This window comes from Sciurus vulgaris (genome assembly GCF_902686455.1).
Source record: "Sciurus vulgaris genome assembly, chromosome: 12".
Taxonomy (NCBI): domain Eukaryota; kingdom Metazoa; phylum Chordata; class Mammalia; order Rodentia; family Sciuridae; genus Sciurus; species Sciurus vulgaris.
In genome coordinates, this window is record NC_136473.1 from 52,088,865 (window position 1) to 52,103,425 (window position 14,561).

Genomic DNA, 14,561 nt, shown 5'->3' on the forward strand with positions numbered 1-14,561 from the left:
GGTGGATTTTCCATCTAAGCAAACAAAAGCTCAATTTTGAACTAAAGGCCAAATGTTAATCAGACATCTAAGAGGACATTCCTTTTCTTGATGGGAAAAGATCTGGTTGGAGAGGAGGGGTGTTGAGGATCCCAGGCTGCCTGCAGGAGGGGAAGATGAACACACTTTACAGGTAAAGAGACTTAAAAGATCCAAGTGAGCAAAGCAGAAATACAAAGAAAGAAACATCAAGAAAATGTCCTGTATTGGAAAACTGAAGTTTAAAAAGGGGAAGAATAGAAAAGTTAAAAAAAAAAAAAAAACTCTTGTCATTAAAAAAATAAATAAATAAAATTCAGTAAATATATCATTTGCCTACAGACTTTAGAGCAAAAATATCCATTAAAGAGGAACCAATGTGTTAATTGAGTGAGTGCTATTGGTCCCTTCCATGTTAAGATCCCTTCAATTCTTATTCCCAACCATATATGACAGGCAATGCCTGGTTCCTACCTACAGTTAGCTGCCTCACCCCTGAAGTGCCTATTTTGCAAAATATAAAGTATAAAGACAGCTAAGCTCCTACTTCAGGGCTAGGTAGTCTCCCATGAGAGCACAAAGCTATTTTTTTTTTCACGTATACTATGAATTCAAAGTTAATATTTAAATTTGTGCTCTTCTACAATGCTTACTTGAAATTACGTTATAGTTCAAATATCATCATAAAAATAACATGCAATTCTTTTGGATAGCAAAACAAATAAAAACAATGTACTAGAAGTTAAAAGTTTAGTCATAAACTTATTCATAAGTTTAGTCATAGCTTGGCCACTAATAAACTGTATAATTTTCAACAATAATTTAATGACTCCCTGTTGCTTATTTTCCTCAATCAGGAAATTGAACTACATCCATTCAAAGATCCTTCTGACCTAAAATACTATGGTTACAATTTTCAAAAAACTGCCTGTTCATAGGAAGGTAAACTAAAAATATCTTTTGGAAAATCTGGGACCCAGTTTGTTAATTAAATGTTATTCTAATATATAGTTATTGCTTTCACTCAGAAAAACAAAGCATTAATGGCCACAAACTTTTAAAATTCAATTAAGGACATCAAGAAAAGAAAGGAAAACATATGGATAAGAAGTCTGCAAAGTAGCATATGGGAGTTATGACTTGGCCTGGGAGCAAGTTTCCTGAAACTTGATGGTGATGATTCTAAGAACACACAGGAATCCAAATCTCTAAACTGTACTAATTATGATGATGAGTTAAAGAGTCCACCCCTCTCCCCAAACCAAGGTCTAGAACACAAAGGAACAAGTGCTAGATTTATGTATTTTTAGAAAAGAAGTGAGATGTTTGACCTACCATCTGCAATGGAAGTGGACACATTTTCTGACCTGGACTACAAGACAAAGAGGTGGTGGGTGCTCCGAGAGATGAAAGAAGGTTGTGTAGCATTGTGGAGATGGAGCACCAAACATGATCCTATCAGTTGGCTTTCTATCACTGTGACAGAATACCTGAGAGAATCAATTTAAAAGGAGGATGAATGTCTTTTTGGCTCATTGTTTCAGAGATTTCAGTCACTGGTCACTTGGGCTGTTGGTTTGGGCTTGTGGGGCTCAGTATGTCACGGAGGGAACATGCGGCAGAGGAAGCTGTTCACCTCATGGCAACCAGGGAGCAAAGAAAGAGACAGGAAGGGTCTAGGATCCCAATATCCTCTTCAAGGATATGATTCCAATGACCTTACTTCCTCCAACGAGGACTCACCTATTAAAAGTTCCACCACCTCCCAATAGCATCACAGGCTGTGAACTAAGCCTTTAGCACATTGGGGAACATTCCAGTTCCAAACAAAAACAATACCTAAAAATCAAACAACTAGATTCTGCCCCTACCACTGCAAGTCTTTATTATTAGGAAAAATTTTAGTATTCTATTTCAACCCAAACACCACACACAAAAACCCTTTGACAAAACAGTTCTTAAATATGTGGCCAAAATGAGATTTAATTTTTAAAATATAATCATCATATGATGCTGTCACATTAATCTTAACTAGGTCCTTTGGACAGCCCTTTATTCTCACTTAAAAGAAAATAAAACTTTTAAGAATGCCAGCTTTAATATAATCTTAGCATTTTAATCATTTCTGGGGGGGAAATGTGTTTAGTAAAGTTCTGGAACTTAAATGATTTCATGAAACTCAGTGTTCATTATATTATAAAATCCTGCTCTATGGCTTTGAAAACTTATTAATTATAGGTTTTCTAGCTTTCACAAAAGCAATCAAACATTTAACAGCATGACCAACAAGAAACTAATACATTTCACCATGCATAATTTATTGACTTTCACAGTTTTTAAGCCTCTATTAGTAGAAAATGCAAATTCTCAATAACTGAAAACACGTTTTTCCCTGGAGAATACTCCTGTTGATTAGTGACTCAGCCAAGCACATTGTGAAGTGTACAGTATGTACTGGCCAATGACTCAAAATATACAATAAAAACTGTTTTGCAAAGCATAGTTGAGCATGTTAAATGTGCAGGGACACTTGAAAACAATTTTTCTACAAATCACACAACTAGTTAGCTGGTTGAGTCAGTTGTCTTTGCTCCCAGCCTTGTGTTCTTCCTGGACCTACATCATCTGGTTTGTTAGAGGTGCTCTCTCTCAGCTTTCTTCTGAACTGAGCCAGCTCATTTCATGAAAAGCAATGAATTTGGATCAAGTGACTCACCAACTGAGATAAGAGCTTTCTAAAAGAAAGAAAATCCTCTCTGGTGAGTGGCTTTATCTAAATCTTGGTTTAGTTAAAAAAGAAAAAGAGAATCAAATGGAAAATAACAAATAAACAGGACATTAGTTCCTTATGAGCCATAATATATTATTTGGAATATAAAATCCTATCTTCATGTTTGAAATTTTCTGTGAATACCTGCTTTCCTTCTGTATATTTTGTGTTTGCCTTATTGCTGTTGTTGGATTATAAACACTCAAAGCAGAGACCATGCCTCATGTATCTTTATAGAGTTTCTCTCTCCCCCACACATTTTGTAGAATGCATTTGTACAAGGCAGGGACCAAAAATAATAATAATAGTGGTATTAATATTTAATGTATAGTCCTAGATTTACATATGTACAATCACATTTATTCTCATGATAAAACTTTGACATAAGTTCATTTATCCCCACTATAAAAAATAAGGAAACGCAGAGAGATGAAGCAACTTACTTAAGGTCATAGAACTAGTGAATGATGAAGACAGGTTTCAAATAAAATCAAAGTCAACTTACCCAGAACATGCATTCTTAACAATTTCATGAGAGAATCTGCTAATCAACTCATTTAGTTAGCAAATAAGAATCAAGCACTTTGTTTTTCGAGGATTGGCACAAATAGAAATACAAGACTGTTATGGTTTGGATGTGAAGTGTCCCCCAGAAGTTCCTTTGTGAGACAATGCAAGAAGGTTCAGAGAAGAAATGATTGGGTTGTGAGAGTCTTAACCCAATCAGTGAATTAATCCCCTTTAGGGATTAACTGAGTGGTAACTGAAGTGGTAGGGTGTGGCTGCAGGAAGTGGGAATTGGGAGTGTGGCTTTGGGTATTTATTTGTATCTAACAAGTGGAGACCTCTCGCTCTGCTTTCTGATCACCACATGAGCTGGTTCCCTCTGCCACTCTCTTCTGCCATGAGGTTCTGCCTCATCTGAAGCCCTGAGGAATGGAGCCAGCCTTCTATGGACTGAGACTTCTGAAACTTGAGCCCTCAAATAAACTTTTCGTCCCTAAAATTGTTCTGGTCATATCTTTTAGTCACAGCAGCTAAAAAGCTGACTAAAACAAAGACTCACTAGATAAACAAGCAGATATGTAAATATACAACTAATCAAATGGGATTAGTGCTATAAAAGCAGTCTGATGAAAACACTGAGAACACCGAAAAGTCTTAAGCCCATCAGGGGCTGGGGAGGGTGACTAGGGAAGGTGCTGGAGAGGAAATATTAGAATTAAGTATACGAGTATTTTTTTTTTTTTTTTGCAAAGTAGACTTTGAACAGGGAATTTCTTTGTATCCTTAACATTTAGCAAAATACCAAGTATACAGTGATGTCTCAAGAAATTTTTATTCTTCCTATTAATAAGAGTAGCATGGAGTCTTAAATTTAAGAAATACCCCACTAACTCATCTACCATAGTCCTTAAAATATCTTGATTGCTATTTTAAATCAGCTTGAGTTGCCACAATGAAATAATAGAAAAGTTGTCTTGAACAACAGAAATTTATTTTCTTACAGTTCTAGAGGCTGAAGTCCAAGGTCAAGGTACCAAAATGGTCAGTTCCTAGCGAAAACCATTTCCTTGGCTTAAAGGTGGCCTTCCTCTGGCTGTAGCCCTCACGAGGCAGAGCAGTGGGGAGTTCTCTGGTTCCTCACATATGGGCACTAATCCCATCATAAAGGCTCCATCCTCATGACCTAATCCCTAAGACCTCATCTCTAAATACCATCACAGGGAGGTTAGGGTTTTTACATATAAAATTCAAAGGGACAAGGGGCTGGGGAGATAGCTCAGTAGGTAGAGTGCTTGCCTTGCAAGCACAAGGCCCTGGGTTCAATCCCCAGTACCCAAAAAGAAAAAAAAATTCAAAGGGACATAATAGGGACATAATTCAGTCCACAGAGGTTGCTTGAGAAACAGACACTAAGAATCAGCTTGCCCTGTTTTATTTTTTCAGCCCATTTCTAGTAGTATTTCAGGATCTGAGACTCTGAAGTGAAAACAGCTCACCTTCCCAAAGGAGTTAGGTACGCTCAACAAAGACTCATTTTTCACTTACATGTGTGTTTCCCTGTCCTTTAGTCCTTGATAGTTAAAGCTCTGATCTGTGATTCATCTCCACACTGAAGTTATTGAAGTTGTTCAATAGATATTAGTTGAACTCCTACTGTATGTTATACACCAGAAATACCAGAGTAAACAAGAAAAAGTTCTGGCCTCAAATCATCTAGCGCCTGGCAGATGGTATAGTGTTACTATACTAACACTTGAAGGGTAGATAGGGAGAGAAAGAACGGGATAGAAAAGATTCGATGTTCCCTTTTCATGGGACCCAACAAAATAATCAGAATTATGGAAGCATCTGTACCTATCATATTTGGCTGTCTTATGAATATCTGACTATCTAGTCACCCAATTATTCCTCCACTGGCTCTTTCAACATGAAGAAGTCCATTTACATAAATAACCCAATATAGATATCAGCAAATAGCTCCTTTTCATGGTTAAATACAGGTTACCAGATTAGATAAAATTACCATATTGGATTTTAGGGTTTTCATGTAAATTGTTACTCTTAATAACTTAGGTTATATATAAATTATAACTTACAATTATAATGCTATTATATAATCTTTTTGCCTAGTAGCCTAAAGGTTCCTTGGTAATATGTAAGGTAATCAGGAATGCATCACATAATTCCTAACTCAATTTCATTTTCTGCTATGTGCTTCTGAACAGATCATATTTGAATCACTAAATTAAATCATTTGGTTAAAATAATCCTTGGGGGTTAGTTTCTTATAAGAAGTTTGGATTATACAATTTCTAGGACCCCAACTTGAAATTCTTTGATATTTTTATGACTCAACTTCCAGAATATTTAATGAGTTATTGGTGAAATAGAAAATCCAATATCTTAAAACTATTCCATATTTTAGAAACTGTTACACATAATTGAGATTACTCTTTTAAAAGACATAAACAGTACAACCATGTGTTAGTTCTGGTAATGCAGGCTGCTGTAACAAACTCACTTAATTTTTATTTTTCATATCATTGGAATTCTAATAGATCAATGATAAAAAGATATTGTCAAGCAATCTATAGAATAAGGAGATAAAATGAGCAAATATGTATGGGAGAAAATAATAGTGTCACAAATTAAACTGAGACAAAAATAAAATATCATTTTAGATCTACTAAAATAGCAAACCATTTTAAATCATGGTAATATTCATGTGCTGGCCAGAGTATGGTGAAACTGGCAGCTTTGAGATTTGGTACAACCATTTTGGAAAGGAACTTGTCAGTTTTTTAAAGTCATAACAATGTTTATAGCCATGAACATAATGATCCCACTCTTGGGAATTTGTCCTCGGTAAATAACCCAAAAGAAAAAAAAAATATATCATGCATTAAGTATTCATTAACGTATTGCTGAAAAAAAATTTAAAAAAACTAGAAACAGCCAAATAATTTAATGGTTAAGAATGGTGAAATAATGAATGGTTAAGAAATTGTGAAATAGTAACGGAAGTTTAGGTAGCCATAAAACAGAAAGAAAACCTGTCATTTGCGGTAACATAGATGTTGCTGGAGGCCATTATAAGTGAAATAGGTCAGGGGCAGAAAGACAGATACCACATGTTCTCATTTATATTAGGAAGCTAAGATAATGGGCTCAAAGAAGTAGAGTAGAATAGTGGTCACCACGGCCTGAGAAGGGTGTGTGAGGGGTGAAGAAAAGACGGTTAATGGTTACAGGAATGCAGTTGGACAAGAGGAATAACTTAATGTTCTGTAGCACAGTAGGATAGCTATGGTTGACAATAAGTAATTGAACATTTCAAAATAGTGAGTAGACAGGATTTTGAATGTTTCCATCACACACAAAAAATATGTCTGAGGTGAAATACATGACAATTAGCCCAACCATTTCAAACTGTATGTATGTACTGAAATGTGACACTATATACCCTGTATTAATTAAAATAAAAATAAAATTTAAAAAGGAGAATAAAATTGTACAATTGCAACTAAAATGATAATTGTGAAGTCATGGACCCATGTCGTCCATGAACTTAAAATAATACATAGTGGGAGCTGGTCCTGGTGGTGTACACCTGTAGTCCTAGTTGCTCAGGAGGCTCAGGCAAGAGTATCACTTGAGCCTAAGTTTTTCAGGCCAGCTTGGGCAACATAGTGAGATACCATCTTAAGGGAAAAAAAAAAAAAAAAAAAAAACAGTGGGCATAAAAATATATCCAGAAACATATATAATTGATATTTTTAAAGTTAACACTGATTTCCCAGAAAGAGTGAAACTAGGGATTATGGGAATTAAGAGCAAAGACTATGTTTTGCAAAAATTATACTCCTCTACTGATCAAATCTTCTACCATGTACCCAGATCATTAAAAAAAAAAAAGTGTCTGTGCCATGATAGTAATTATATATAAATTATATAAGCTTATGGATAAGTATCAGAAGGGAAGAATGAAAAATAAAAACAGTTGATTTGTTGGAGTGGTAGAGATTATGTGTGGTTTTCCTGTCCCCTTGATTTCTCTTATTATTATAATGTTTGCATAATTTAAGAATGTGAAAATAAAAGAACAGCTGCCTTAAATACTTTTTGGAAATAAATAAAGCATAAATAATACATTAATGCATGAAGGAGTAGGAAAGTATTGAATCAAGAAAAGTTCTCATAAAATATTTATAAGAACTCACATTTGTATGTATAAATACAATTACAACAAAACAGCCTTGACAAGAAGCAGCAGATCCAGAACAAGGCGAGGCCCTTAGCAAGTCAATGACAGAATTTGTCCTGGAAGAAGTGGGCTGTGATTGCTTATTAAAAGAAAGATAAGGATGTGATTGATGGGAGAAATACTTTTTAAATTTTGACCACTTGAGAAAATTAATAATCTTTCACTATCCTCCTTTTTAGGAGACGATAAAGTCCTTCGGTTGTGGCACCCCAATATCAGCACCAAGCCTGTGGGGAAACTGGTGGGACACATGTTCAGCATCACCGAAATGGTAACCAATGAGAAAGATCAACACCTCATCAGCCTTTCCTCTGCAAAGGTAACAAGAAGAAAATAGCAAAAGCAAAATGAAATCTGTTTTGTTTTTTTTTCTTAAAATCACCTATTGGAAGACTTAGGGTGTATACAATTTTTGAACGAAATAACAGATAATTACTGAGAAAAATATCAGTATGGAAATGGAATTAATGAGCTTCTATTCTGTTTCTGTTGATTATAGCATAAGAAAGAGCATGTTTAAAACAAATGTAAAAGGGTACAATATTGGGAAGCCACTATTATTCTCTGTAGTAAAACATAAGAGACTGACATTAAAGAAAGGAACATCATCATGAAAGAAAGAAAAAATAAGCATTTCCGTCACTGACATCATGAAACAATTTTTAAAAAATATTTGTTGGACCTTTAATTTATTTATTTGTTGATTGATATATGATACTGAGAATCAAAACCAGTGCCTCGTGCATGCTAGGCAAGCACTCTACCACCGAGCCACAACTCCAGCCCATGAAACAATATTTTAAAAGTTCTAGCCAATGTAATACAAGAAAAAATGAGTTATAAATATTATAATTTAGAAGACTGAATTACTATATTTGTAAATGATGCGATTATTTGAAAAACAATAAAATCAACTTAAAAATTTTAGAAATGAAAGCTTAATAAGGTATCTTATTATAATAGAAATTTATAAAAAATAAATTTCTATATAAGACCAATAACTAGTTATAAAAAAATGGTCAAAGAAAATGTTACAAAAAGTATGAAATATCTTGGAATAATATTAACAAGCAATATTCATGATTAATAATAACTATAAAGTTTTACTGAGGTACTTTTACTTAAGAACATGAATATAGAGACTATGTTTCTACATGGAAATATTGTACTGTAAAAGTCTTCATCAAATTAATCTATACATTTAATACTATTCAGTATCAGTTAAGTATCAGTTTGCCAAAATTAAAGTTAATGTAAAAATATTGACACAAGAATATCATAGAGACTTTGAAAGATATAACTACAAAATGACACTTCATCAGAAATCAAAACTTAAAGCCACAATGTATAAAATAGCAGTAGGTCAACAATGCAGGAATAGTCATATGTATGAAACAAACAAAATTCAGGAGTTAGTAAATATGTGTGAGGAATTTTGTTCACAATAAAGGTAGCATTTCAAACCTGTAAGTAATGAATGATTTATCCAATAAATGTTGGGTAAACTGATTACATAGCAAAAAAATATGCTATCAGGTCCTCACTTCACAATATGCAGCAAAATACATTCTATATGGGTTGTGGATAAAACTATAGATGCTCTGGAATTTTCCAGAAGAAAATATAGGTGAATGTTCATATAGTTTTTGGGTAATTTCTAAGCATAGCATCTATGGCTAATGGGAAAATTGATATAACTACATAACCATCCAATTTTCTGTAATATGATAATAGCTATCATTTATCAAATACTAAAGTTCCAGGTACTGTGCTAAGTATTTTGCATACCCAACTCATTTAATGCTAATAATGACCTTAGAGGATTAGGGACTAGTCCTTTGAGTGCCTTAGAGAACTAGGTTTGCTTAGCATGTAAGAGGCCCTCAGCTCAATTCCTAGCATGTATGCACAGAAACCATATAAAATATTGTGTCAATTTTATACCTGTGAAAGAAAATGAGACCTAAATAACTTACACAAGGTCACATGGCTATGTAGTAGCTTAGTGTAGCCAACCCCACAACAGCTTCTTCCTCAGACTGCCTTTCTACCCTCATAAACAAAGGCAGGCAGCAGATAAGACAAAAATGCAATTTAAAAGAAAGAAACTGGAATAATACCCTTAAACAAAACAAAACTGATAAGTAGGAAATAAAATGAGTAAAGGGAAGTGAAAGGGGAAAGGCTTCAAAACAGGCATGTTCACATGGTGCTGGGTGGAAGTAAAACAGAACATTGAAAAGGGCAAGTACAATATCCTAACCTACTTCTCATGAGTTTCTTAATATTTCATGTTTAAAACAAAACTTATTACACCATGTGACATGTTGCTCAATGTATATAGAAGAAATAGAGCATTATATTATAAAAGTAGGGTGAGTAAAGGAACCCAAATGAAAATAAAGTTTCTGCACTTCATTCAAAGTGGTTAAAACACACTGTCATCTAAACTGTGCGTGGCCCTATGAATGAAGTAATGCAGAGATCATAGTAGTGCCTCCTTATCTTCAGGGGTACAATCAAAGGCTCCTGGTGGATGCCTGATCCAGTACTGCACTCCATCTGTATTGCTTTTCTCCTGTATGTAAATACCTAAGATAAAGTTTAATTTATAAATTTGGCACAGTAAGAGTTATAACACTAATAATACAATAGAACAGTGATAGTAATATACTGTAATAAAATTGCCAGCATCACTCTCTTGCATTTTATTTTTTCATTTGCAGTACTGGGAATTGAACCCAGGGGTACTTTACCATTGAGCTATATCCACAGTCTTTTGTTATGGTTTAGATGAGGTGTCTTCTAAAAACTCGTGTGTGAGACAATGCAAGAAAGTTTAAAGGTGAAATTATTGGGTTATGAGAGCCTTTACCTAATCAGTGCATTAATCCACTTGAATGGATTAACTGGGTGGTAACTCAAAGGTGTGACTGGAGGAGGTAGGTCCCTGGGGGCATGACTTTGGGGTAGATAGTTTGTTCCTGGTGAGTGAAAATCTTTCTGCTTGCTGATTGCCGTATCCTGAGCAGCTTTCTTCCATCATACCTTCTCCTGTGATGTTCTACTTTACCTCAGGCCCAGAGCTATGGAGTTATCCATCTACGAACTGTCAGCCCCAAATAACCTTTCCCTCCTCTGCGTTGTTCTTGACAGGTCTTTTGGTCACAGCGATGAAAAAACTGACTGAAACAACCTTTTAAAAAATATTTATTTATTTATTTATTTACCAGGGATTGAACCCAAGGGTGCCTAACCACTGAGATAATTCACAGCCCTTTTTATTTATTTTGAGACAAGTTCTCATTAGGTTGTATTCAGCCTCTCTAAGTCGCTGAGGCTGGCTTTGAAACTGTAATCCTCCTGCCTGAGTAACTGGGATTACAGGCATATACCAACAGGCCTGCCTACTATCTTGTGTTTTAGAGCCATTATTAAATAAAATAATGCCAGCGCTGTGAATATAACCAGTATGCTCCCACTCCGGTGGACCTGATAACTGCTACTCAGTGACTACACAACTGAACAAAGGGATGATCCACCATCTGGGCAGGACAGAGGATGGTGGGAGATCTATTTCTGGATTTTGCATTAAATAGTTTTGTTCCATTTAATATTTTTGGACTATAGTTGACTGCAGGTAACTGAAAGACCAGATAACTGAAACAGGACAGCAATACTGCATATTAAAGGAACTACTTTATTAATCACCTTCATAGGTGAATAAGATGAGGTGCTCTGACTGCCCAAGGTCATCTTTTGTATATACAAGGTGCCTATTTCAAAGATTTTAATCTACTTTCTCCCCTCCTAAAAAGAGAATTAGAACTTTCTGGAAACCATCTAAAACAGAATTACAATAGTGGTACAACTGTTTAAATTTACTAAAACTCATAGAACCTTACACTTAAAAATGGATGAATTTCACAGCATGTGGATTATACCTCAGTATCTTTGAAAAAAAGATAATTAATGTGACATGCCAAGAAAGTAAAAATTCAAGAGAAAAATAGCTTTGATTTATGGTATTTCTTTTTGTATAACAGAAATGCCACTTAGACATTTAACATTAATGAATACAGATATGAAAATATCTAAATAATATATTACATGAGATACAATGAAAGAGGATGTAATTAATCGTTTTAAAAATAAATATTTGTTTATTTTACATTATCAGTAATGATTACCAGCAAGATATTTGATGCGTTAGAGATTATTACTACGTGGCAAGGTTGTGAATGGATTAGAAGTATTTTTCATTTGTTTTTTCCTTTTATTTTCTGTTTTCTACAGTAAATATTCATTGCTTTTGTAATAAAAAAAAAACTTTAAATTTTTAAATGGTACTGGAAAGACAGTAGAGGATTTTGAGAGTAAAACTGAAACATTATGGAAGTCTTCTCTAGAAAATTGAAAGGAAAATAAGATATCTTTCTAGCAAAAATTGAGGTCATATGTACTCAGTGTGAAGAGACAGAAGAGATAATCTTTCCAAAATCTTCTAAATGTAATGGGCACATTAAGATGATGCTCATTCACCATCCCAGCAGCTCCATTTGGCCAAATTACTTAATATCTTTCCATTTGGTTTCTTCATTTAAAACATAGGAGTGTTTGGCCCAGAGGGTTGTTATAAAGATGAAATGAACTCATTCATGTTATTATTCAGCAAACTCTTGTTACTTGGGTGTCTACTCAAGCATCAGGTCCTGTTCTGGGGTCCAACAAGTAGGGCAAGGTCACTTCCTGGGAAGATTTAGACCCTAGGGGAAGAAAAACAAGAAAAGTAACAAATGCATCAGAAAACACTATGGTAATGTCTGTAAGAAATAGAAAAAACAGTGGTGTGAAGTGATTGACTATCACTGCTGTTTTCTTCTGTATTTGTTATTTTGAAATGGGCATAAAATTTTCACATAAAAGCAGAAGCCTGAGTGACCAGAGGAGCCAGCCCCACGAAGATCTGGCAAAAGAATAACTGAGACAGAGAGGACACTCAGTGAGACGCACACGCTTTTGCTGAAGCTGTCTTTAACATCTCCATCATCACCATTGATTACAATACAGACAACAAATAGGCTTTTCACATCGAACATTCCTTCAGATCAGATCACATACATCAGCTTTCATCACACCTACCTGTAACAGATCACTGCGTTTAATGGTATGAAAACCACCTGCCTTCTCCTAAGCTCTTAAAACAGGTTTTCATCTTTCCTCCTATTTTGCAGTATTTCCACAAGGATGTTATATTCTCTTCCAACTGTTAAAAACTCTATTTCTCTGCCAACTGCTAAAATTACATGTCTAGTCACGGAGCTCAAGTGCTGAACAGCTATGCCACATCTACTGCTCCAGAAGAACTGACAAATGTTGAAAGATGTGAAGACAAATATAAACGCCACTTACTTTCATTTCATTAGCAAAACCAACAGGAACAAGGATTGGCAACTTTCTCAAGCGCAGACCTAGCTATCGAAAGGCTGGTTTCTTTTTTCCCCTATGAAGAGGAGAAATATATATGCTTTAGTGATTCATAACAGATTGCAAATGGGCGTAGCAGTTGCTATTTTTCTTGAATTTTCCCTTTGGAAGTGATATGTAGGAACCTGAGAAAAGGCAAAGTTTGATTAGATGAGGGGTTTGCCTTCGAGCAAGAAGCACTGTCTGGAAATCAGGTGTCAGGTGAATGAGGTCAAATCAAACACGATGGGTTGTCAACCTGGCCTGAAGGTTGGCGGTAGCTTCCATGTATCCACAACCACATCTTAAGATATTCTCAAAGGTAAAGATTATGCTGTAGTCTCCCTTCTAAGCAGCATGGCTAAGAGAATCACCTCTAGAATCAGGTAAATCTGAATTTGAGTCCTTTTTCTAAAAATCACTAGTGGTGAACTTGGCAGGTCTTTTGAGATCCTCAAGGAGCATAGCACAGTATCTTCCTCATAGAGAGAGAGAGTGTGACAGGCGTCAAAAAGCCAGAAAAAGAGCAGGAAACAATCTCACAGCGGCACAGGAATAACAACATGCAAAAAACCTGTGTAGAAAATTAAGGGAAGCCCAAATGCCGCGTGCCAGAGGAAGTAAGAATGTCCTAAGGAGAATCTGAATGCCAGCAGATGGAAGGGGATTTTAGACAAAGGCTGCTTTTGTCTCTTAAAGGCTTTAAAGAGAACATAGACTCTTTAGGCATGTTAAGGATGAAAAAATGATGAGAGAAAAAATAGTGAAAGGTATTTGTAAGAGATAAAGGGTCTGGGGGGAAAACAAGTCTCTGTCTTTTAACCTAGGCATTCTTGGGACCATCTTATCCCATTTAATGCATTTTCCTCTGAATTCATTTATTTCCTATTATTAATATTGCCATTTTATTTTTGTCTGCATTTTCTTGCTAAATATTTTCTATCATTTTACTCTAATCCTTCAAAGTAGCTTAGATTTACATATGACTCTTGTCTGCATCTCATCTTTTGACCCAATCTCACTCATTAATAAAAAAGTCTCACTCATTTGCATGGGAAGATTTTCATTATATATTAGAAAGTGAAAATAACAAGTTGTTTAGATACCTTTTATGTACATTTACATGTGAACGATGGAAAGCAAAATGTCTGAGCCATGATACACCGAAGGATAAGAATGAATCTCTGATCTGTATTTATTTATCTTGCATATTGGCATCGTTCAATTTTCTGGAACAAAAGAGAATGAATGTTTGTGTGTATATTACTTGTGTCACACACTCAAAAAAAAATCCTAAAATAGACACTTGAGATGATGCAAGTCAAGCATGCAACACAGAACCCGGTATGGAGCCAGTCCTCAGTACACATCCACAATTATCTGGAAGGCTCTCTCTGCTCTCCAGTTGCGGCGGTGGGATTTGTGCTCATCTATCCACACTTATCCTGAACCTTCTTGACCATTCAGGTAGAGATTATGGATGTGGTCCATGGCATAGATTAAAGCAATGCTGTCTAGAAAATCCAGTGAGTCACG

General features: G+C 35.2%; 1 protein-coding gene across 1 annotated transcript in view; it reads left to right on the forward strand.

The window, feature by feature from the left end:
• WDR64 (WD repeat domain 64) overlaps positions 1 to 14,561 on the forward strand; it is a gene marked incomplete at its 5' end in the record, with an annotated part of 135,366 nt that overhangs the window by 52,200 nt on the left and 68,605 nt on the right. The window contains one exon of the mRNA XM_079106101.1: positions 7,739 to 7,878. Within this exon, the coding sequence (XP_078962227.1) occupies positions 7,739 to 7,878 (140 nt within the window). The remainder of the gene's footprint in view (positions 1 to 7,738; positions 7,879 to 14,561) is intronic.